Source organism: Diceros bicornis, chromosome 12 (assembly GCF_020826845.1).
Source record: "Diceros bicornis minor isolate mBicDic1 chromosome 12, mDicBic1.mat.cur, whole genome shotgun sequence".
Taxonomy (NCBI): Eukaryota; Metazoa; Chordata; class Mammalia; order Perissodactyla; family Rhinocerotidae; genus Diceros; species Diceros bicornis.
The window spans coordinates 23,744,663-23,767,942 of record NC_080751.1 but is presented as its reverse complement, the minus strand read 5'-3'; the positions used below and the strand labels follow the sequence as shown (position 1 = coordinate 23,767,942).

The 23,280-nt window shown below is 36.9% G+C and overlaps 1 protein-coding gene across 3 annotated transcripts in view; it reads left to right on the top strand.

Annotated features, from left to right (window-relative positions):
• The window catches only part of UGP2 (UDP-glucose pyrophosphorylase 2), a 51,933-nt gene that overhangs the window by 5,538 nt on the left and 23,115 nt on the right, over window positions 1-23,280 (top strand). For all 3 annotated transcript variants that reach the window (XM_058551106.1, XM_058551104.1, XM_058551105.1), the window contains exons 2-3: window positions 10,591-10,718; window positions 11,830-11,937. In XM_058551106.1, the coding sequence (XP_058407089.1) occupies window positions 10,605-10,718; window positions 11,830-11,937 (222 nt within the window). In that variant the 5' untranslated portion in view covers window positions 10,591-10,604. The remainder of the gene's footprint in view (window positions 1-10,590; window positions 10,719-11,829; window positions 11,938-23,280) is intronic.

Below are 23,280 nucleotides of genomic sequence, written 5' to 3'. Positions count from 1 at the left end.
TTCATGTGTGAAAGCCTACTGAGGAAAAAGAAATTGACAAGGAACAGAGAAATGAGAAATATTAATTGGTATACTTCTCAGGTGCCATTTTAACATTCTGAAGATAAATTGAAAAGTAACTTTAAAAGGAAATTACTCTAAGATGTTAATTTTGAATGGTAGGTGTTTTCTTGTAATTTTGCTTCTCAGAGACCATTCTTGTGTATGTTATTTTTTCTTCATAGAAAATTGTAGTAATTTTATGAATTGTAGTAACTTTAATTACAATAATCAGATACTTAATTTGCATGAAGTACATTAGTTGGCCTAATAATGAAAATATTCTAGGTTAAAGAATAATATACTGTGGTTTTCCAGTTTCCACCAAGTTGTATTTGGTACTTTTTATGGAAGTGCAGATAATAGGAGTTCCCAGAGAGAACTCTCTGGGAACACTTTTAAGTTCTCTTCATTATTACAAAAAAGCCACAACGTCTTCTTTCCAAGAAAATTTGTATAAATGTTGATACCTTCATTTCACTTTCCACATAGACACTAAATACATTTTTTTCTGAATGACTGAAATTAATTAATTTAATAAAATATGTTATTTTATATCCATTATTGAAAAGTTTGTATAAACAAATATTTGAAAGTCAAACTAACTCTGGATTGTCTATAAAAATGAATAATTAAGAGTTGACTAGGGACCGGCCCAGTGGCACAAGAGGTTAAGTGTGTGTGCTCTGCTGCGGCTGCCGGGGCTTCACCGCTTCGGAACCTGAGCGCGCACCGATGCACCGCTTGTCAAGCCATGCTGTGGCAGCGTCCCGTATAACATGGAGGAAGATGGGCATGGATGTTGGCCCAGGGGCGGTCTTCCTCAGCAAAAAAGAGGAGGATTGGCGGATGTTGGCTCAGGGCCGATCTTCCTCACACACACAAAAAAAGAGTTGACTGTACTAACTTTCCATAATGCTGTTCTTCTTAATATCCAGAACTTATGCCGGTGGAGAAAATCCCAGCAATATTAGAATAAAATTGTGGGGGAGATCCTCTGAGGATTTGGGAATGAGGAAATATGATTCACTTACCACCCTTTTGATTGCTTAAGATCTCTTTAGAACCTGGAGATTTTCTAAAGACTGGTGTCCTTTTAACACAGCCTACAGTTTCTTTTCTAAAATATCATATTTTGAACTTGGTATAGTAGTGTTTGAATTGTGGACATCTTGGTCTTGAGTAATTTGATGGGTTGTCCCAGGCACAGTGACTATTAATTGAAACCATATGTCTTAGATCTCTAAAATGCTGCTACTAGGTATGCATCTTTCTATCAATAACATTAAAGTCTTTGAAAGTTGGCTTGCTAAACTAGTGAAAGAAAATTAAACTTGATTTTATGTTTTTTTTTGATTGGTCTTATGTGTGAGAAAGGGCATAATACTCTATTTGAAAACTGTTTCCCAGTTCTCTTGATTGGTGATGCAGGCATTTCCTTTAGTTGGTTGTAAAGTAATTGTCTAGGGCTCAAATTCCGCCTCTGCCAACAGTCTCATTGTTTATTTTTCTCAGTCATTGCCAAATGAAATCAATTGTGCCCCCAAACCATTTTGACAATTAAAGATTGTTTTTGAGAACCATGGAGAAATTGGCTGTGTTGTCTTAGTTAACTTAACAAAACATTTTGTTGTTTATGTTTCTAAAACGTTTCTAGGTATTTGTTAGTTTTTCCTGTGTACATCAAGAGAGTTCCCTGTTTCTCTGTGATTTCACTTGTATCTTTAAAAAAATACTATTCGTTATATTCATGTACATGAAATAGTCATATTATGCTTAGTTCGCATCTTCTTAGTCACCGAATGGTAAAAAATACTATTCTAGGGGACACTCCCTTTAACGATAGCTCCACTTGTTCCTTGGCCACGAAAACCTGCAGACAAGGTGATTGGAGTTTGTATTTTCTTCTGATTGCTGCCCTGGCAAAGGTTGATGTGATGTTTCATTTAGGTTATAGCCCTGCCTAGAATTTTAAAACTTCCAAGGAGTGCAGGAAAACAGAATAACATAGTTATGTGCGCTGTTTTGGGCCCATTTATGCCAATGGTAAATGCTTAGCCTTGGTAATAAAATATTTATAGAGTGCATAAAAGCTTTTTTCGATTTTTCATTGCCCAGAAAATAAATAATATAGAAGGAAAAGTTGCATAAGAGAATGCTTGTTCTGATATGTAGTTTTAACCTTACATAATAACCTCACATAATAGTCATAGTTGGGTTTTTGCTGGTTTCCATTCAGATTTAGTGGCATACACCTGGAGGTGATAAACCATGTAAATGCACTGTAACCAAGAAAGAGGAGACCTTCCTCCAGGAAGGAGAAGCAAGGCACCAGGCAACAGGGTTTGGATTCCAGCTCGGCACTGCTACTATGTCTTGAGGCAAGTCAGCATCTCTGGGCCCCTGTCTTCATCTCCAAGATAAAGGAATTGGATTCACTGACCTTAAAGCCTTTCCACGCTCAAAAGTTTTATCTAAATGCACATGTATCAAATTATAGGGCAGGCCTGCCAAATCATTGTTTGGTCCTTGATGAGGATTTTTTTTTTTGGTGAGGAAGATTTCCCTGAGCTAACATCTGTTGCCAATCCTCCTATTTTTTGCTGAGGAAGATTGGCCCTGGGCTAACATCCATGCCCATCTTCCTTTACTTTATATGTGAGACGTCTGCCACAGCATGGCTTGATAAGCGATGCGTAGGTCCGCGCCCTGGGATCTGAAACTGCCAACCCTGGGCTGCCAAAGCAGAACGCGTGAACTCAATCACTACGCCACTGGGCCAGCCCCCCTTGATGACAATTTTATGTTGGTATCCCTTTTCTCTCCTCTCAACAAATGAGTGTGATGGGCTGCTTGGCATGCCTTCTTCTTATCATCCATTAAACTTAATGCAAAGTGATATTTTTTTAGCTAGTTGACACATTTCTTCTGAATGTTCTGTTTTCCAGAATTGATATTTTCTGGGTTTCTGTTGTTTTTTGTTTTTTTGGGATTTTAAGAGCTACTCTGTTGTATGAGAGCAAGGTTAATCTTAATTATTAATGAGAAGTCAGGTTTATGTATATATTCTAACAGTTAAAAAAATTTTTTTAAGTAGCAATGCATGATTAGCAAAGGTCTTGATTAGCAAGTAGCTCTGCATATTCAGTGCTGGAACAGTTCTCAAAAGCCTGGTACCTTTTCATTTTTGTTATCAAAAAGCATTTATTAATAATTATTCATATGTATGTAAAGCTAAGTCACTTAAAAATCTATGTAAATGTAAACAGTCATACTATAGTTTACAATCTAAAATAATCAACATTGACTTTAATACTAAAAGATCATATAAAATTGATCATATGAAATCAACTGATTTTTCTTATATGATTGAATGACATAGACTATATTTTTCCATATTTTTCCTAAATTAAGCTAAATATAAATATATAAATTGCCCAATTTTGTTTAATCTCTAAAGTTAGTGAAAACATTACGCTGACTTTTATACAGGGTGATAAAAATTGAAAGGAAATTTAGAGGTCATTTTGTCTAGATTGCCTACCAGTTTGGAATTTTTTGACCGCATTCCTGATACGTGACTGATAAATCAGCCTCTGCTTAAGAAGTCTTAGAGACTTCAAGTATTCAAGATATGGTCCATACTTTTCTTAGCCCTGCTTCCGCCTGACCAGAATCATGGCTCTTGGCCTTATCACACACTACCTCCACTAGACTGGATAGACTGGACTCTACCTTCTTTATTCCCAGCACGTAGCTGTATCATAATAGGCTCTTACTCATTTATTTAATACATATTCCTCGAGTATTTACTATGTCTCAAGCTCTGTGTTCAGCAGTGGGAATACAGCAGTGAACAAAATAGACGCGATATATTCTTACAGAGATTGTAATCTGTTGGGTAAAATAGACATTGAATAAATTTTAAAAGGTATGATGTTATAAAGGAGAGGTACAAGGATCTACCATGTGAGCATGTAATGGGCAATCTTGCTTAGTTTAGAAAGATTTCTAGAGGAAGATTACATTTAACTAAACTGTGACAAATGATATATTAGTAGCTGGTCAAGCCACTATTATGAGAATTTAAGTCTTGATCTCCAATTTATTTACATATTATCAGGTGCCTGTACTGTGCCAGGTGCTGAGGTAGGTGTTGGGGAAAAAAAAGTTGAATAACATAATATGGCTTGTGCCCTTAAAGTATTGCAGACAGACATCTAAACAAAGAATTAAAGTTTAGGGGGTATTATGGTGCAGAGGCAGGAGTGATTAAAACCTCCACATAAAAGAGTTGTGGCAGAAAGGAAGGCCTCTTTGGATGTTCAGAAGCTACTACCTAGAACAATAGGAATGCCACCCCCAAAATAGGAGAAGCTACTCAGGTTACAGAATTTGAGCCTTTGGGGGCTGCAGGATCAGGGAGGTTTCCTGGAGGTTGGGGTGATTCTCATGATTTTGGAATTCACATTGGGCCGTTAATTTCTAATTTTTTCTCCTCATTTCTGCCTACTCTTCTCTAAAAGTGTTGAACAACAACTGAGATGTGTTTTGGAACAATCTTATAATTTCATGGGACAGAAAAATACCAACTCAGTTGGCTTGAAAAATGAGGGACTTGTATCATATGAATCTTAAAGTAGGATGTTCAAATGTTGGTTAATTCAGTACAAAGACTGCATCAGTCTCTTTCCTTCTGCCCTGCTCTCTTAATCTGTCTCATTTTTGGGTCAGCTTCCTTCAAGGTCACCAAATGGCAGAAGAAACTGGAGGTGAGGAGTTGACACATACTCATTATGTTCAGGGGTGGAAATGGTACTATTTCTTCCCATGTGTCTCTTTTTTCAGTGAGGAAAGCTTTTCTTCAACATCCTTTGGCAAACTATACCTTTGTGGCTTACTGGCCAAAATCATATTATGTTTCATGCTTAAACCAACCACTGGGAAGGCTTAAGACCAATCTGGGCCGGGTGCCATCTCTGAAGCACGTGGCCTTGGAGCTAAGAATAAGTGACAGAATTGTATTGGGGTAGGGAAAAGAATGATGTGCATGGCTGCTGCAAACATATTAAGATAAATGGAGTATAATCTATATCAGAGCTACTCAAAGCAATACTGGCAGCATTCGCTTATTACAAATGCATATTCTCCTGCTCCAGACCCACAGAGTCAGAATCTCTCGGAGCTTGCCCAGGAATCTGTGTTTTAACAAACCCTCCAGGTGATTTGTACGCACATTAAAGTTGTGGAAGCACTATTGAGATGTCACCAATAGAGTAGGAAATTGCAGCCTTTAGGCATTCTCCTTTAGCACCTTCATTAGCCTTGGCTACTCAAAAGGTGCTTCAACTTGGCTTTTAAGACATGCCTGGCCGAGGAATTTGTATTTATTTCCCATCAAATGAAAATCCCATCAAATGAGGAAGAAAAGTGATATGATTGAGGTTGCAGTTTAGGGGGACCAGTCCATTCTGCCTGGTACCACCAGAGTAGAGTAACAGATGGGCAGACTAGTTAGAAAGCTGTTGTCATCATGATCAGGAGAGAGAAAATGGGAGGGAAATTAAGGTAGCAGCAATGGGAGTGGAAAACAATGAATGGAATTGTGGTGATTCGATTAAGAAGTATAGTATTAGGGTCCGGCCCTGTGGCTTAGCGGTTAAGTGGGCACACTCTGCTACTGGCAGCCCGGGTTCAGATCCTGGGCGCGCACCGACCCACCACTTGTTGGGCTATGCTGAGGCGGCGTCCCACATACAGCAACTAGCAGGATGTGCAACTATAACATACAACTATCTACTGGGGCTTTGGGGAGAAAAAGGGGGAAAAAAAAGGAGGAGGATTGGCAATAGATGTTAGCTCAGGGCCCGTCTTCCTCAGCAAAAAGAGGAGGATTGGCATGGGTGGTAGCTCAGGGCTGAATCTTCCTCACAAAAAAAATAAAAAAAAGAAATGTTCCCAAGGCCAAAAAAAAAGTATAGTATTGCATTAGAGGGTAAAGGAGGGAAGAGCCAACTGTGACTGAGATTTCCAGGTCACCTCGGAGTCACTAGGAGAATGTTAATGCCGTGGGGAGCAGGGAGGTCAGGGAGATGAAGTTAGTTTAGATACCCAGCTGAGTATCCAGGTGCAACAGGTCTGGAAGGCTATAGGGAATGTGAGCCTGGAAAAAAGATCAGGATGAGAGGCACATATTCAGGAGTTATCAATAAGGAGACTGGTAAGGGAATAATTGAGGAAAAAAGTGGTTTGGGTACAGAATCTTAAGAAACCCAGGAAGTAGGAGAAGAAAGAGGAGCCAGTTATGGAAATTGAGGCCTGGTCAGAGAGGTAGGAGAAGATGTAGGGTAATATTGGGTAATGGAATCCAAAGATGAAAAGCTTTTCTAGAAGGAATATTCACAAATAACTGAGTTTGAAGGACTGCAGTGAGAGCCCAGAAGAGGATGGTTAGCTTTAATTGGTCATAAAACTAGTCAGTATATGTCCTCGACTTTGTTCATGGTTACTTCCAGTTGTCACTACATTCTTAAGAGTTTTATGCTTATTTGGGTCATAACCCATTTCTGGTTTAAAACAGATTAAGCGAGCTCTCCAATTCTCTGACTTTGGGTACTTCTCAGTGTGGGTTTCCAAGGAAGGTTGGGATTGATCAGATCTAGTGAGTGGTGGGAGGTGGCCTGGGGAGGGCTCCTCACCCTCTTTGTTGCTCTTGGTGGTCTTTCTGCAGCCTTTCCATGGCCTGTGCATTGTGAAGCTGGCTTTCTGCTTTAGAATGTGAAGTTGTTTTGTTTGTGCCGGTATCAGGAGGTCAGAGAAGAGTGTTATGTATACTTCTTAGTTGCTGAAATGGATGAAATGAAATACTTGAATTAAGAAACAAAAACAATCGCTTGTTAGATGGACTGTCTCCTTCCTTATGATTCTATTGCTTTCCTCATCCTCCTTTTTTTTGGTTCCAGTTGGATAGGAAAGTCCATGATGTTGAAATTTTAGTTCTTGTGAACAAGGAAGAATTAGGAAATCGAGGTGGGGGAAAAACTTCTAAAAAAAAGTTACTGCCTGTTCTATCCCACATTGACTTAATTATAAGTAAGTCAGCCAAGACAATTCTAGTAAGCCCAGTTTTATGTAATGGGAAGTTTCCTGTCTGTTCTCTTGGGTATAAGAAGACATTCTGATAGAAATGATTTTGGAGGAGAGTGTTATTTAGGGATTTTGTGCCAAGGATTAAAGAGAGCCAGAGTAGGAGGAAAAAATGAGCAGGATATTTCCACCTCACTGTGGTAGGATGGGGCTCAGGATAAACTAGCTTTGCTTCCAGGCTCTGGCGTTAGCCTGCTCTGTGACCTTAGATAAGTCAGTTAACTATTTTACCCTCAGTTTCCTCATATGTAAAATGTTGAGGGTAGATTAAATGTTCCTTTTCATCTCTAAAAATGTTTTGATTTATGACTGAGGTAATGAAATGTTTGATTCCTAATCCACTCTCTGTCTAAAGTCCAGGAGGATCAATTCTCCATTGCTAGGAAGTGAGGAGAGACAAAACGTTTTAGGAGGTTAGAAATCTTACATTATTCAGGGGATTCTTTTACTTGACCTTCCATTAGAAACACAGCTGTCATTGCCAGAAGTGTAACCTGAGAATGTTAAATCCAAGAAAGCTTATAAGGTCTGTACTTCTTTTCCTACGTGAAATTCCAGACCTTTCTTAAATTCAGGATGGATAAGGAGGTCACTGCAAAGGGAATAGTTTCTAGCTCTGTGCCTCCTGGTCTGTGCCAGGTGCTTAAGATAGACACTTTTCTTGATTAAGCACACTTCCTTATTCTTGAATTTTCTTTATTCCTTAAAAGCCCGCCCTTATTCTTTAATCACTGCAAAACAGAACTTCATAGTAGCACTTTGCCCAGGGGAAGGGAAAGGAAACAGCAGTGGAATTGGATGGAAGAGGTGATAGGCTTGCAATGTTCTTTTGTTGCGTAAGCTTTCATCTTTGTAGAGGGAGTAGAAGGCATACAAATGGTTCTTCGTTTGCATTTGGTGCTATATCAAACAAATGAGAGGAATAAAGGTTAGGGAACTTTGTCATAACTCAAATTTGAATCTGTGTTTGAGTTTTCTTGGTTCTGTCTGAAGGTTGGACCTGGTGCAGTTGGCAGAGATCACATGCAGTATTAAATGTGAGTCTTTCAGCCAGCCTTCCTTGGCTTGGTAGGGAGGATAGTGACATCAGTTTTATGTGTTTTGACCTTAAATCGTGTACATTGATAGGCTGTTGTTCTGCAGAGGGAGTCTCTAAAGTTTGGTGGGGTTTTTTTTTCTTTTTGACTATTTTCGTGTGGACAAATCTCAAACAGCTACTATAGTTATTTTTAAACTTTGCAGTTACATTTAGTTTTATCTCATTTTGGCATTTGCCCATAAGTTAAATGTTTCTTTCCATCACTGTGTTTTAGGAATGTGACTGTGAATGCCCGGCCTTCAGGATCTAACTTCAGCAACAAAGCAGCAACTGTAGATGTCTTTGAGTCTAACAAAAAAACTTACTTTAAAAAACATTAGATAGTTCTAGATCTATTTTAATCCGTCTGTGACACAGAATCAAACAGTTCATGTGTTAATTTAGAGATTTTATATTTAGTAGATTTTTCTTCTAGATTATTTCCTAAACGTTAATATGGGAGTTAGCTTAAAGACTGGGGGAGAGACATCCCAGGTATACATGGTGGGGCAGCAGGGTGGGGGACCTAATCTGTGACAAATTTTAAATTACAAATAAGTCAGCCAAGGGATGAACATGCATGGTTCAAGTCACATTAACTCTAGTTGAAAATGTTCTGCAGGAGTTTTTAATTACCTATGATAGTTATGCATAAATGCTCATCCATTGTCATGGATTTTTATAGATTCTAATCAAATTGCTACTTATTAGTCGAAACATATCTTTAAGTTGTTTATGGAACACACACGTGTGTTTCTTAGCTCACAAAGAAGTTATTTATGAACCACAGTTTGGGTGACTGTGATAGTTTTACTGGAGTCCATAAACTTAGTTGTGTTGTGGTTTATGCCTATAAAAAGAGCACAGTTGGAAGATGGCTATTTTGGGATTAGGTTGTGTGCTCTCACTACATTTCCTTGTTTTTTTTTTTTTCTTGTGGATTTTAATATGATTGAAAGTGTGTATAAAAAGATTTTTGAAGAGCTATGTTAAATATCTCACTTGTTAACATTTTTAAATATTTAGGAAAGAGAGAGGCTATCTACATTAAATAAATTGCCTCAGGAGATATATAATTTACTAATTTCTGCTCTCAAAAGCATCTTAAAAATATTGATTATGGTGGCTTTAATTCTGTCTATTTAAATGTTTCCTTCTGCCCAGATAATAAATGAAGGAATTTATGTTGTTTTTAGCTTTATTGAAGTTAAATAAACTTCAATAATAAAACTTGATTGGAATGTTTTTGGCTTTATTTAAATGTGATTCTGCTAAATTAACTAACATTTGTAGAACTAATTAGTTCTCAAACAAAATATTTGAACATAAGGTTCAAAAATACATTTATAAAATAAGATTGAGTTAGGTATTGAGGATAAAAGGGGAGGTGAGCAATAACCTGAATGTCCCTTATTTTGTAAGAAGTAGACAGGCTAATTACTGTCTAGATGATTAAATATTTGAAACAACCTATGTTGGCATTTTTATTCCAAGGTACTTGGACCTGGGATGTTTTCTTTTTCTGTATTTTTCTATTTTTGTTTGTTTTCATCTAACAGGCATTTCTGTCACCTTTAGTGAGATTCGTCTGTCTCAGAGATGCCTAGCTATGCCAAAAGCCCTGGTAGTCTTGTCTGACACAGATAAGCACTGAAAAGTCTTGGCTGAAATTGGGGCCCAGAAGTAGAGAGACAGACCTGTGCCCTTCTCCTTTTAAAGAGAAGATTTTGCTGTGGGAGGAGAGGCACCTTGAAATTGCCTCTCTCAAGGAGTTCTTCTTTAGTAAGAAATATAAAACTGGAGTGGCTCTACTTCTCAAATGGAAGGGATTCTTTAAATTTTTCATCTGGCCTGGAGGAGGGAGGAGTCTTTTGCTTCTTCGAAATTGCCAAACCCCTTCAGTTCTGTTATGAGGTGGCAGTTCCATAAGGGCATGTTCAATAAAACATGCCCTTATAAACATGACTAGTTCTTATTGTTCTTCAGCTTTGATGGCTACAAGGGAAATATCAGTAGAGAAGGAACTGTATGTTCAAATGAAGATTAATCTTTTTACTTCTACCTGCCCCATCTTCCCAAAAGTGTTTAATTAGTGTTTCAGATACACTAGTAAAGCATATAGATATACCAAACAGTCAAATTTGAGCCCATATGATTGTATAGTCCTAACTGGTTGACACTACTGAAATCCTGCAAGAGGATGATGGGACCGTAGGATTGAGCCCTTTTCATTTGCTGGAACACCAGAGATAAATCACTTGTAGCTTACCTGCTGTTTGAATGACTGTCTGATTTTTCATTTGGTGGTTTTGTATTTTTGTTTTAAGATCTTAGTAAAGCAATGTCTCAGGATGGTGCTTCCCAGTTCCAAGAAGTCATTAGACAAGAGCTAGAATTATCTGTGAAGAAGGAACTAGAAAAAATACTTACCACAGCACCATCACATGAGTTTGAGGTAAGGACTCTACAGTGTTTTTTGCTTTCATCTGTCTGCATACTGAATTGCTATTGCTGCTGCTGATCGTCCAGCTTAAAATAAGCACAAGGTGTAATGGCAACATTAAAAAAAAATTATGATTGCTTAGCAGTTGAGGATTTTCAACATTTGGCCATTATAAACCATTGTCTTTTTTTTTTGTTTTTAATTCTAGGATGTTTCCAAAGTCTAAAAGCATCAGGACAAAATTACACTTAATTTGTTCTGTGTTTTGATATATTCACCTGGAGAAATGGATACCAATGTTTAGTTAGAATTGTGAGAAGTTAGTTTATCAACCATATATTCTGCATGCCTTTTCAGAGAGCCAATTCTTTTTTTTTTCTGAGGAAGATTTGCCCTGAACTAACATCTGTAGCCAGTCTTCCTCTTTTTTTTTCTGACGAAGATTTGCCCTGAGCTAACACCTGTTGCCAATCTTCCTCTATTTTATATGTGAGCCACTGTCACAGCATGGCCACTGACAGAGGTGGTGTAGGTCCATGCCTGGGAACCAAAACTGGGCCACCGAAGCAGAGTGCACTGAACTTAACCACTAGGCCACTAGGGCCAGCCCTCCAGAGAGCCAATTCTAATAGAACCATGTTACTTTGTCAGCTAATTAGAGGGTTCCCAGAATAGGCAGGTGTTTACTTTTTGCTTATAAATCAATAGATTATCCTTTTCATTTTCAGTTTTCAATTTGTACTTCATGTTTTGAGGTTAGCTGTGTTTTGTTCCTTTTTGTTCTTTTGGTGAAGATTAATTTTCGCTTAAAAGAGTAGAGAAAGATATTGGTGAATTATATGTAGAGAATCAGTTGGAATTCCCATGGACCAAATGGTGTTCAGATTATATGATACTGGTGGGAGATGGGAAGGATTATTTGCTTTTATTCCTTTAAGTGTGATTCCTATTAGCTTTTCTTCCTCTTTAGTTTTAAATTGGGGTATAAAAAAGGCTCTGCTCTACTCCATGTTCTAATAGTATAAGAATTTCATTGAAATATATTTTAAATGTATAATATGTATCTGTTTTTATTAAATATTAAGCATTCTGCTAGTTGTAACAATAACTTCTATTTTCATAGCACACTAAAAAAGACCTTGATGGATTTCGGAAGCTATTTCATAGATTTTTGCAAGAAAAGGGACCTTCTGTGGATTGGGGAAAAATCCAGAGACCTCCGGAAGATTCAGTAAGTTTTAGATAAAATGTAGGAAAATGTAAGGTAATTTAGGACGTTGGTTTAACTATGCGGTGGGGTAGTGTAGGGGACCTGTAAGAACCATGACTTCAGACACGGACAGGAATTGCTTTGCATCATCTATCCCCTCACGCTGAAACTATGGAGATAGCCGTCTACCACTTTCCCTTCTGTTAGACCCATCTTTCCAGTTCTACAGAGGATTTAATGAAAGTCTAATCTCCCTTTAAAACTACATCATAACTTAACATCTCTGAATATGAGGTCTGAATATGAGGCAATTCTTTCGCAAAGTACCAGACACACAGTAAGAGCCTCATTTGTATTTTTTTCTTTCTTCTCTTTCCCAAACCATCTGATTTCTCATTGCCTGTAGGGTTATATACAGATGCTAAGTCAGCTACTTAAAGCTCTCCCCATGTTTTCAACCCATCTTTATAGCCATATTTCCCCTACCTGCCTTATGTAAACCAACCCAGCACTCCCTTCACACACGTATTTCCCTGCTTCTTGACTTCTGTTTATGTTGTTTCCTTGTGATGCTATGGTCTCAAAATCCTGCTCATTCTTCGAGGCTCAGTCCAAATGCCTTCACCTCTGTCATCAGCCCCTAATGGAAAGCTGCACTGAAGTGGTGTAGTGCGGTAGTATCAGAGGTTCAAATCCTAGCTCTCCTGCTTCTGAGCTTTGTGAAAAACGAGAATAATACCAAGTGCTTTATGTATTTCACAGGGTTGTTATGAGGCTTTATTAAGAAACATATGTGGAAACATGTTAAACCGTGAAGCATTTAGCAGATGTGGCACTTAGCTGGCCTAATTAGTACTATTTGTTTGTATTCATATGTTGCCTTGTACTAGTCTTTGAGGCCAGGAGCCGTGTGTCCTGAGCAAATGTTTGTTGACTGGATGCTCTAAATGAAATGATTGTCTAAGGAGTAGGTTTTGTTAACATATTGACCTTTCTTCCCTTTCCTGTTAGCAATTTTGACCTCTGCTGCTTGTAGCACTTTTCACTGCAGGTAGGAAAGACTTGATAGAGTGGAATAATTGTATATAGCTAGTTTATCTCTTATGTGTCTGCAATCTTAGATAATCTAATATTGGTTTTAAAATAGGGCTGTTTTAGAGCAGGGGTTTGGCAAACTACTGCCTGAAGGCTTCTCCACTGCCGGTGTTTATAAAGTTTTATTGGAATATAACTATACGCATTCATTTATATACCATCTATGTTGGCTTAAGCTAATGCAGTCTCTCATATTTTTTCCTAATGAGAAAATCTTAAATATAGTTCCCAGTTAGGATTACTTTTATTTCCATATGTGAAAAATGTCTTTCAGTTCTTAAACTTTTTAAAATGAGAAATTACGTGCTCATTGTGAAAAAGAAAATAAGCTAAAAAAATAAAAATCCCACCTAAGCATTCCCCTTGAGGAATCTCTAATTTTTGATATTAAAGTTAAAATTCCTCTTGTCTGTAATGCTTACCAGTTACAGTGTGCCTGTTTCTTTTAGGGTCTACTTTTTTAGTCTTTGATTTCCTTAGCCCTAGTGAAGGCATTGTGATTTATTTTTCTGCTTTTAAGTGGTAGAATTAATAATTTTTTTTTTGAAAAAACTAATAAGAGAATTCTTCTGGATAGGTATATAGTTTGAAAAAGAAACTAGTGATAAATTCAGTCAGATTTAAAAAAATGTTTGGGAGCAGGCCTAAAATTATAATAAAAGATAGACATTATGTGTTTCCCCCCTTTAAATAGTTATAATTTTTGCCTAGGAATTTATTCCTAATTGAAATAACCTTACTTTTCTAATTAATGATGGGCCTGAGTATAAAGATGTGGTTTTCTTACTTCTTAATTTTTGCTTACAGCCTAGGAAATTTTTGTTTTCCCCTACACAAATTTAACCTTTTGATGATAGAGCCTGCCTTGAAGGAAGGCACACAGATTTGTAATTTTCAGTGTATTTTAAGGTTGAAGATTCTGCTTTGCCAGCGGAGAAAACTGCCTTTATATGTTTTGAGAGAAAATTACGATATATAGTAGAGTTTCTTGGAGTGGGAATTAGAGGATGGGGAAGGAAGGGATTAGAGGGATCAGAACCACCTAGGGATTTTTTCCAATTCAGTTACTCCCATCCCCAACAAGGTCCTGACAGATCCTTTCAGGAGGCTGTGCCCCTGTGGTGAGCCATAGTTACTGATAGGAAGGCAGAATTGATATAGAAAAAAGAATAGAAATAGAAAATAGAATTCTGGATCTAACATGATTTTTGTGAAGTCTTTTTCTGTTTATAAAAGTGTAGGTCTTCATCAAAAATATGTCTTTATTTTGAAACCTAGATTTTGAGCGTCTTTAAAAAAATATGCTTATAATCCCATATGCCCTTAATGTTGAAAATTTTGGAAGGTGGAGGCAAAAAATGTTTGTTCTTTTAACTATGTTATGAGCTTCCTGAGGGCACAAATGTGTTTTATACTCTGTTAACAGCTTTTGCAAATAGTTCTGAGAATACGAATCATGGGTTAATGTTCATTCACCTTGCTTCCCCTACACCTGTCCAGTTCCCGCCCTCCACCTGCCCCCAACACAGGTTTTCTCTGTCTGGTCATAGAGATTATATAGAGATCAGTTTTCCTTCTAAACATAACTTTCTTTAGTGAACATAGTTTTTTAAATGCAGGTGATATTTTATCCTCCTAACCAGAAATAAATTATTGTGCGAGAATAGCCATTTAGAGTGACATTTCTCAAGTCAGCTTTGCATCAAAGGTGTGCGCATAAACATTCTCATAAGATCTGTATATTTGTATAGGAGTTGGCAAACCTTGTTTTGTAAATAAAGTTTTATCGAAACACAACCACACTTATTCCTTTACATGTTGTCTATAGCTGTTACAATGCTATAGTGCTACAATGGCAGAGTTGAATAGTTGAAATCAAGACCATACAGACTGCAAAAGCTGAAATATTTCCTTTGTGGCCTTTTATGAAAAAAAGTTTTCTGACCTCATTTTAGTGTATTTACTTTCAGAAGATCTTCAGAAGTTTTTTTTTTTATTTCTTTGGCCCCTAGAAAAGTGACCTCAAATGCATTTTTCAATTCAGATGATCACTTTTTAGATAAAAATATTTTTTCATAAATACTAGATTGAAGGACATACTTATAGATAGACATTGAAATTGTACATTGTCAAGTTTTACTTACTCTTGCCTAATGTGGTGAATACTTCATTTTAGCTCTGTCAGTGAGCACATAGATGTTTTTTGAAAAGCCCACAGAGTCCATATTTTATTGAATTATGGCTAAGAAGAACACAATTTATGGAGTTATGATATGGATAATGCTCTGCCCCAATTTTGTGAATGTTAACTAAATGAATGTTATAATCAAGATTATCTTGATATTTAGCTACATAAATAAAAGAAAGTTTAAAAAAATGTATTAAGGTTAATGTTTTAAACTATTAGAGCAAGGAAGGACCAGTCAGCATGTACAGCTTCATTTGACCATTTCATTGTTTTCTAGAGAGGCTCTTCTTGGCCAAGCTTAATGTTTGAACATGTTGGGGATAGAGAGCGATGGGATTTAGATAAAAGAGGCAAGGAGGTACCGAGCCTATTTAAGACGGTACTGAGGCTGACAGGTTCTTTTGAGCCCTAACTTAAAATCTGTTATCACCTGGCTGGCAGTGACTCTGGTGATAATAAAGTACATTCTCGTTTATATGAAAAATGTTCGGTAATGAGGGCTTTTTCATTTAGTTTGAACACAAGGTCCCTGGTTGATTTATGGTCGTCATTGTTCTTATTTTAAAGTCCTCAAAATGGTGAGGGTGTATTTGTGAATGCAGGAGTTATATAGGGTCAACTCTTTTTTGTTTTTTGATTGAGGCAGAGAATTGGCATGAAGAATATCATGCCAATGTGGTATTTAGTTTCAACAGATTTTTTTGTTTTGCTCCATAAAATAACTGAGAGCTTTTCTTACTCTTAGTCTATCAGTACAAAAACATTAAAATGTATATGTTTAAATGATAAGGCATTCTGAGAAAGTTACAGTGTACGTGTGCAGAGTGAAAATATACAGGTGTTTTTTTTTTCTGGAAGATGAATCATAGTATATTGTGCAGCTAATGTTTGCACATCTTTTTTGAAAGACTTACTGGAGGCAGTTTGGCCAAGGATCTGACATGATGTGACACAGGATGGTTTGCTTTGAGCATGTTGAAGATTTCCCAGCTGCAGTCAGCTAATGATAAAGCCACTAGGGACTTGTTGTGTGTGTGTGTGTGTGTGTGTGAGTGTGAGTGTGTAAAGATAAAATGAGATCCTGAATGTAAAAGTATTCCACAAAAAGGAAATAGTGGCGTTTAAGGAAATGGCCCTGAGGACATGGTTGGATACCAAAGAGTCTCAATTTTTCCTGACATAGAGTTTTAAAATGGTGATATATAGAATTACCAAACTAAGCAAATAGGCTAATGTAGAAAATATTGCCAAAGCTGTAATTCCCTACCTTTTTATTCCACGATGAATTGAACAGTCTTTCATTTTCCCCAGGACTACTTTCCTTCACATGCCTTTATATACAGGACCTTTATTTCAGGAAGGGGACGTGACTAAGAGGCTGACCATGCGTCTGTGATTCTTAATTCCATTCTGGTTACTTATTGGTTATTTTACTTTATAAATAGTATTGGTAAATATGTGGCTACTTTAATGGCAGTTCCATGATTAACTTTGAGAGACTCCAGGTAACGTTGTTCGACCAGGGTCTTTAACCACTGCCCTTGTGTCCAGAGTAGGGGACAGTCCAGTCCTACAAAATTGAGCTTCTTGGGAAAATCATAGCATGGGTATAGGTGGTAGTACCACTCTTTGAACATCGCCATTCCCCTCTCCAACCCCTTTCTCCTCCCCCCCCCCACAGAGTCTTTTTGGACCTTGGCTCATGTGTTACAAGACCTAATACAGATCATTTTCATATTACACTCTCCAAGTGTATCTTTTATGTGGGCATTTTGCATCTTATAATCTCAGGAGCAGAGTATATCTGTGAGGTTCTCCTATCCCAGATCTTCATCTGTGGTACACCTCTGAGGGAATTTCCATTATCTTTATTTAATATAGGCTAACCCTGAACCTATAAGATTGATACTAGGAGAATTTTTATATAAAACAAGATGAGTGACCCACGCCTTCCTCCAGTCCTTTCTGCCCTGTAATTCCTTGGGGATATTTTACTAATTCCTTTTCCTTATTCTAAATCAGGTGTGGACAGCTGACTCTGCTTGTCCCTTTATTGTATAGCCAATATGAGAATGGAATGTTTACACCAGGCATCTGAACCTGGGTGGTCTCAGCAGAGATTGTAGGCCCTTCATAGATTTCTTGAACTTATAGGTAAAACTGTTTATAAATATACATTTTTTCCAGAGTAGATGCCTTGGCTTCATCAGATTCTCAAAGGAGTTCATGGCCTCTAAAGGTTAAAAACTACTGTCTTAGAATCTCATTCAAGAAACATTTATTAGGTGCCTCCTCTCTGCCAAGCACTAGCTGGATACTGGGGCTACAAAAATAAGTCTTGGTCCCTTTTTGGCATTTTAGCCTCGAGTTTGTGGAGGAAATGGATCGAGAAACAGCTAATTATAGAACAGTGCGCTAAGCAGCCCATAGGGTACTGTGGAAGCATCTAACTGGCATAGGAACTCAGGAAATACTTCCTGGCATTAAAGTAGACTCCTAGAGTAACCTTAAGGCAAGACTTCTCTGAGGATGGGAGGAAAATCAAAGAGAAAAAAAGCTGTCAGAATAGGAGTCTAGAAATCACAGGCTTATAGCATGTAGCTGGTTCTCTGGTTGTGGAGCATATGGTGGATGTGTCTGCTCCTCCGTATCGAGAGCCAGAAGAAAGGCCCTGAGAGAACCAGATGCTGAGTCTTTTTGCCATTGCAGCTTCTGTTCACTGGCTGAGAAACTCAGCCAGGGGAATACACGGGAGAGATGTCGGAAACTACAATTTCCATTGAAGAGAGACACTAATGGTGGAAGATTGGAACAGTATTTAAAAACCATGCTTCATTATATACCTCAAACAGTTTTAGATTTTTCAGTATTGTAAAACATCAACCCAAATAGTAAGTTAACTGATGCTTATTCTTGTTTTTGTTTTTTTAAATTGTGGTGACTAAACCTTATCAAGTTAATGAGCATTTTAGCTGTTGAGAGCTTTTATTTTGTTAACCTCAGGTTTATTGAGGTATAATTTACATATAGCAAAATTTCCCCTTTTTAGTGTACAGTTTTATGAGTTCTGGCAAATGCATACAGTAACATAACTACTGTCACAATCAAAATATAGAACTTTTCCACCATCACCAACAGTTCCCTTGTGTAGCTTTAAAATGTGCTTCTTCTTAAACTCTTATTGGGCTCTGGTTCCCACTTTACCTCTTCCTTTAAATACACAAGCTAAGCAAATATGTATCTTTCTAAAATATTGCCTTTTCCTTCATTCAGACTTCTCCAAAGGAAGAGGTCAGCCTAGCCTCCACCCTTGGTTTTATGTCATCTGGCCTTTCTGTTAGCCTTTGTCCACCTCCCCACACTTGCCCTTTAATCTTCCATAGAACTTTTCTTTGTATAGTCTCTTGCCTTTTCCCTCTTCCCTCCCATCATTTCTCCAGGGCTGCTCCAACAATGTTAATGATATAATTAACAATGTACTTTACACTGCTTTAATCAGTGGCTGTTTAGTGAATTTAAAGCTAGTATACAGCATAGGAGGATGTTAGAAGCTTCAGTTTTATTTTTTAGGGAATTTAGGATTATCACAGTTATTTTGAAGCATCTTTTGTCTACAGTTAGACTAACAGGAGGGTTGGCTGATAGGGGAAATGCAAAGTGATTTTAGTAAAGAGCTAGTCCTAGTCACATAAGCAAGTTGGCTTTTGGACCTCCCATCTCTTTTATTAGAACTCTTTTCCAACTTTCTGGGTCATCCACCTTTGTCCTTTGTAATCCATACTAAAGTGGAAAATTCTTTGAAAAGTGCTACCTTAGCTGATGAGGATATGGGCCAAAGGCCTCACAAGGTTGACTAATTTTATGACTTCAGCTGACTTCTATAAAAGGGTAGTAAATATATACCTGTTTGTCGTGTTTGAATTTTTGGGCCATCTGTGTATATTACTTTTGCAGTTAGAAAAATATCCAAAAGTCTTTGAACTTCTAGAATTTCTATTAAAAAAATTCTAGATTACAGTAAGGTTTAGGGAGAAGTTGGCACTTTCTCTTCTTAGTTACTTCCTACTTTGTAGGATAATTTGCCATTTGCAACCATCCTCTTTTTGTTTCTTTTTTTGTCATTTGGGTTTTCTGCCAGTTCTTTTATTGTCTTCTGTTCTCTAATTGACCGGGTTTAAAGTACACAATTGTAATGGGAGTATTATAATTTTACCTCTCTACAGCGTTTGGAAGGTCCTACAATTTAGTGGGAGGGCAGTAGTGGATTTTGAGAGGCAAAAATATCAAGAGTAAGAAACAAAATTCTATTAGTAGGTAGACACATGAGAATTGAATAAGTGAGAAGCAATTTACAATATGTGTTTTTAAATAAACTTTTAATTTTAGAATAGTTTGATTTATAGAAAAGTTGCAAAGATACACTGTGTTTTTAACTAGAAACATTATATAGCTATCCAAACTGACTTTTGTTACCTATATCCCATTTTTAAACTTCTTGCTGGGTCAAAAGAAGTACAAAATAATTGGTGAAAGTGCTGATGAAATTTTTCTTTCAAGCTCAAAAGGGAAAATAACTAAAAAGATAGCTGGGAAGAAACATGGAAATGCCAGAGAGGTACCTATGACTAGATTAAATATGGAAAAAGGTGGAAGTAAGCCATTAAACAAAGATTTCTATTTATAGATGGGCTTAAGACAAGTGTCTTCATTGTACATAATCCTAAAGCCCTTGGGAGAGTGGAAAGTTTTCTGTTATTTCAAAAGAGCATGAAACAAACACCATTCCAAAAATTTTTGTTTTTTAATGAAGCAAAAGTTTAAGCATTTTTCATTTAAAAAATTCATGAAAACCTATGTTTGCAAAGCCCTATATTCTATAGTTAATGATTATTGTCAGTGTTGGAGTGCTTGTGTGTCAAATATACTGAATCCTTTATGTCCATGATCTCATTTAATATTCACAATAGACCTGGAAGATAGGCACTATTATTATGCTCATTTTACAAAAGAGGAAACTGAAGTTCATATTTAGTAACTTGCCTATGAGGAAGAGCTCTGATATGATCCAGGTAGTCAGACTCCAAAGACCTGGATCTTTGGTATCTAATAACAATAATGGAGGTCTTAAGGAGTACAGCCCTATCTTTATCTCTAGTGCACAGAATGTGGTGTACTTTATTCGCTTATCAACAACAGTAATAATAGCAACAACAGCAAACATTTATTCAGTACTAATGGGCCAAGCATTATTTCTCAGCTCTTTACGTGTACTTTCTTACATGATCCTCAAACAACTCCACGAGCTTGCTAGTATCCCTGTTTCACAGTAGAAGACTCTGAGACTGAGAGGGATTGAGTTGTCCATCCAAGTTTACTTAGCTAGTAAATAAGTGGCAGAACCGGAATGTAGGCCCAGATCTGCCTGAGCCCAGACTCTTAAGCACTGTGGTACGTTATAGAGCAATCACCAGTTGCCATCAATGTTTGAAAGGATCTTGAAAGTCTTTAAAGCATGGCTTTCCCATTTCTCCATCTTTTCTTGAGTAGAACTGTTGAGTAGGCTCCATTCCTTTCCTTAGATCTTAAAATACTCTCACTTCTTTTTGAAAGTTCTTCCAGCAACAAAAATAACAAATATTTATTGAATAGCTAGTGTGGTGGGCATTTATCTGGGCATTGGAATACAAGTGAACAAAATAGACAAGGGCCTAACTCATGGAGCTTCATTCTGGTGGGAGAGAGAAAACATAAATGCGTAAATAAATAAGATAATTTTAAAGACTAATTTCCCATTGCTGCTCTTCTGGCCCAGGCTTAACCTCAGCAGTCGCATCTCCCTGGCTGAAGTCTTTTTCTGGTTTACCTGTAGTCACTACATGAGGTTATGAAGGTCTCTTTTATTCATTACTTTTATTTTACAAATTTATCAAATATCCACTATTTCATTTATTGGCAATGCAAAAATAAAGACAATCCCTGCTCTTAAAGAGCTTACAACTTTGTACAATGCTTCCCAGCCTTTCCTATCTTCTCTCACCAGTGGAGTAGCTTGTTCACCAAAAGTTAATTGTGTTTGTTCCCAAACCTGTTTATACCAAATATATTTGTTGTAATGACATAATGTAATTAAATTTTATATAAACCAATGAAATGGGTTTTTAAAAAGTTATTTCCATAAAAATTGAGAGGAATGCTGTGGAAAAATTGGATAAAGACAAGTGGCCCCCTCCAAAAAGCTATTGTTAAATTAGGTGTGGGCGCCACAAGTATGAAAGATTGAGAAAATTGCATACGTCTAGGATGATTCTTCTGCATGCAGATTGTTTCACAGATGACTAAGTTGTTGGTCCACTTTGAAGAAATGAAACTGGAAATCCCAAATGGTATGTTATTGGTGTGGTTTACATAAGACGACACAGAGCTCTGTTCAGCAGATCCATACCATACCTGAGGAAAAGACCTTTGTGAATGAACGTACATTTATTTGTAAGAAGTTGAAATAGTTTATGTACCTAAAACTTTTTCATTATTCTGTGCTTGAACTTAGTTTTTAAATGAACTGTCTACCTGTCCGTAGTGTTGTAGATGAGTCGGTTTCTGGTGTGTGTACCTAGTGTAGCAGGAGAAGGAGCAGCTGGACAGCTGGGAAGTCCTAAGCAAGTTAGGGATGAAGAGGTGACGTTAGAACTGAGACTGGAAGTACGAGTAAGAGTTTGCCCAAAAAGTCAGGTGGACATTTCAGAGAACATGGTGTGCAAAAGCTCAAAGGCACAAGAGAGTAGAAAGTGCTCTAAGAACTACAGTTTTTATAATGGCACTGGAGAATAAGAGTGGAAATGAGTGGGAGATGAGGGTAGACAAGGTAAGCAGAGACCGTGTCTGCAACTCATTGTCAACTAGGAGGGATCAATTTGGCTGAACTAAAAAGATGCTGGAAAACACAGGAGATTGGGAGGTCCTTAGCTTTACAGCAGGCTAGTTGGAATGTATTTTTAGAAGGCAGGTGAGGAGTGGCTGTACTTTAATTTCTTAAATCCTTAACCCGAAATTACATAGAAAATTTGGATTTCTTATAGTTCTTGGTCACCATTGGAGAAATGGCTACTCATTTTAATTTTTCCTGTTTTTTTTTTTTTTTAAACACCCTTTATCAGGCTAGCTGACCTTCTTGCAGTTTAGTTTCTATAAACTAGTGATGTATATTGAGCAAATTTTTATAGTTTTAAATTATTTTTATAGTTTTAAAATCTCTAATTTCGTGATATTGAGCTATAATATTCCCAATAATATGCTTAGTCAACAGGTATATGAGAAATTACCTCATGCTTAGTGTCATCACTAATATATTCCCCTATTACAAAACCACCTACATATGCATACTGAATTCATTCTGCTTTCAGTGTATTTAACACTTTTCTTTTCAGTTTAGCGGTAATGGCAGTAAGGTCAAGAACACAGACTCCAGAGTTTTTAATCCTAGCTCATTACTTCTCAGCCATATAACATCAGGCAAGTTATTTAACTGCTTTAAGCCTCCGTTTCCTCACTCATAAAAAGTAGACATAATAAAAGTAGGATTTTTAGTGAAGATTATTGACAATGCATGTAAAGCACTTACTATGTGCCAGGCACTCTGATAAAGACTCAGTAGATGTTTGCCATTGTTGTTATACGTTCAACAACTATTTATTAAGTACCTCCTAGATGTCAGGTGCTATCCTGGGCACAGTAAAAACAAAAGAATTATATTAAGATTATAGATGGTATTTCTTTTTAAAATTCTATAACTTTCATATTTATGTATTCTTTTTGCTTTGGTTATGGATATATTTTTATATATTATCAGATTACTTAATTTGATATATATTTCATTTATGATCATGAATACTTTAATGTTTTTTATGTTTATATTATTTTAGCAAAATATTCCATCATGTAGGTGAACTGTAATTTATATCCCTGTAATTCTCCTGTATCAGATATGTTGGTAGTTTGCAGTTTTCAATGTAATAAATAAAGCTTATCTATCCCTAACAAATTTTCCTTATTGAGAGATAAAGTTTAGCTAATTCTTTAACTTT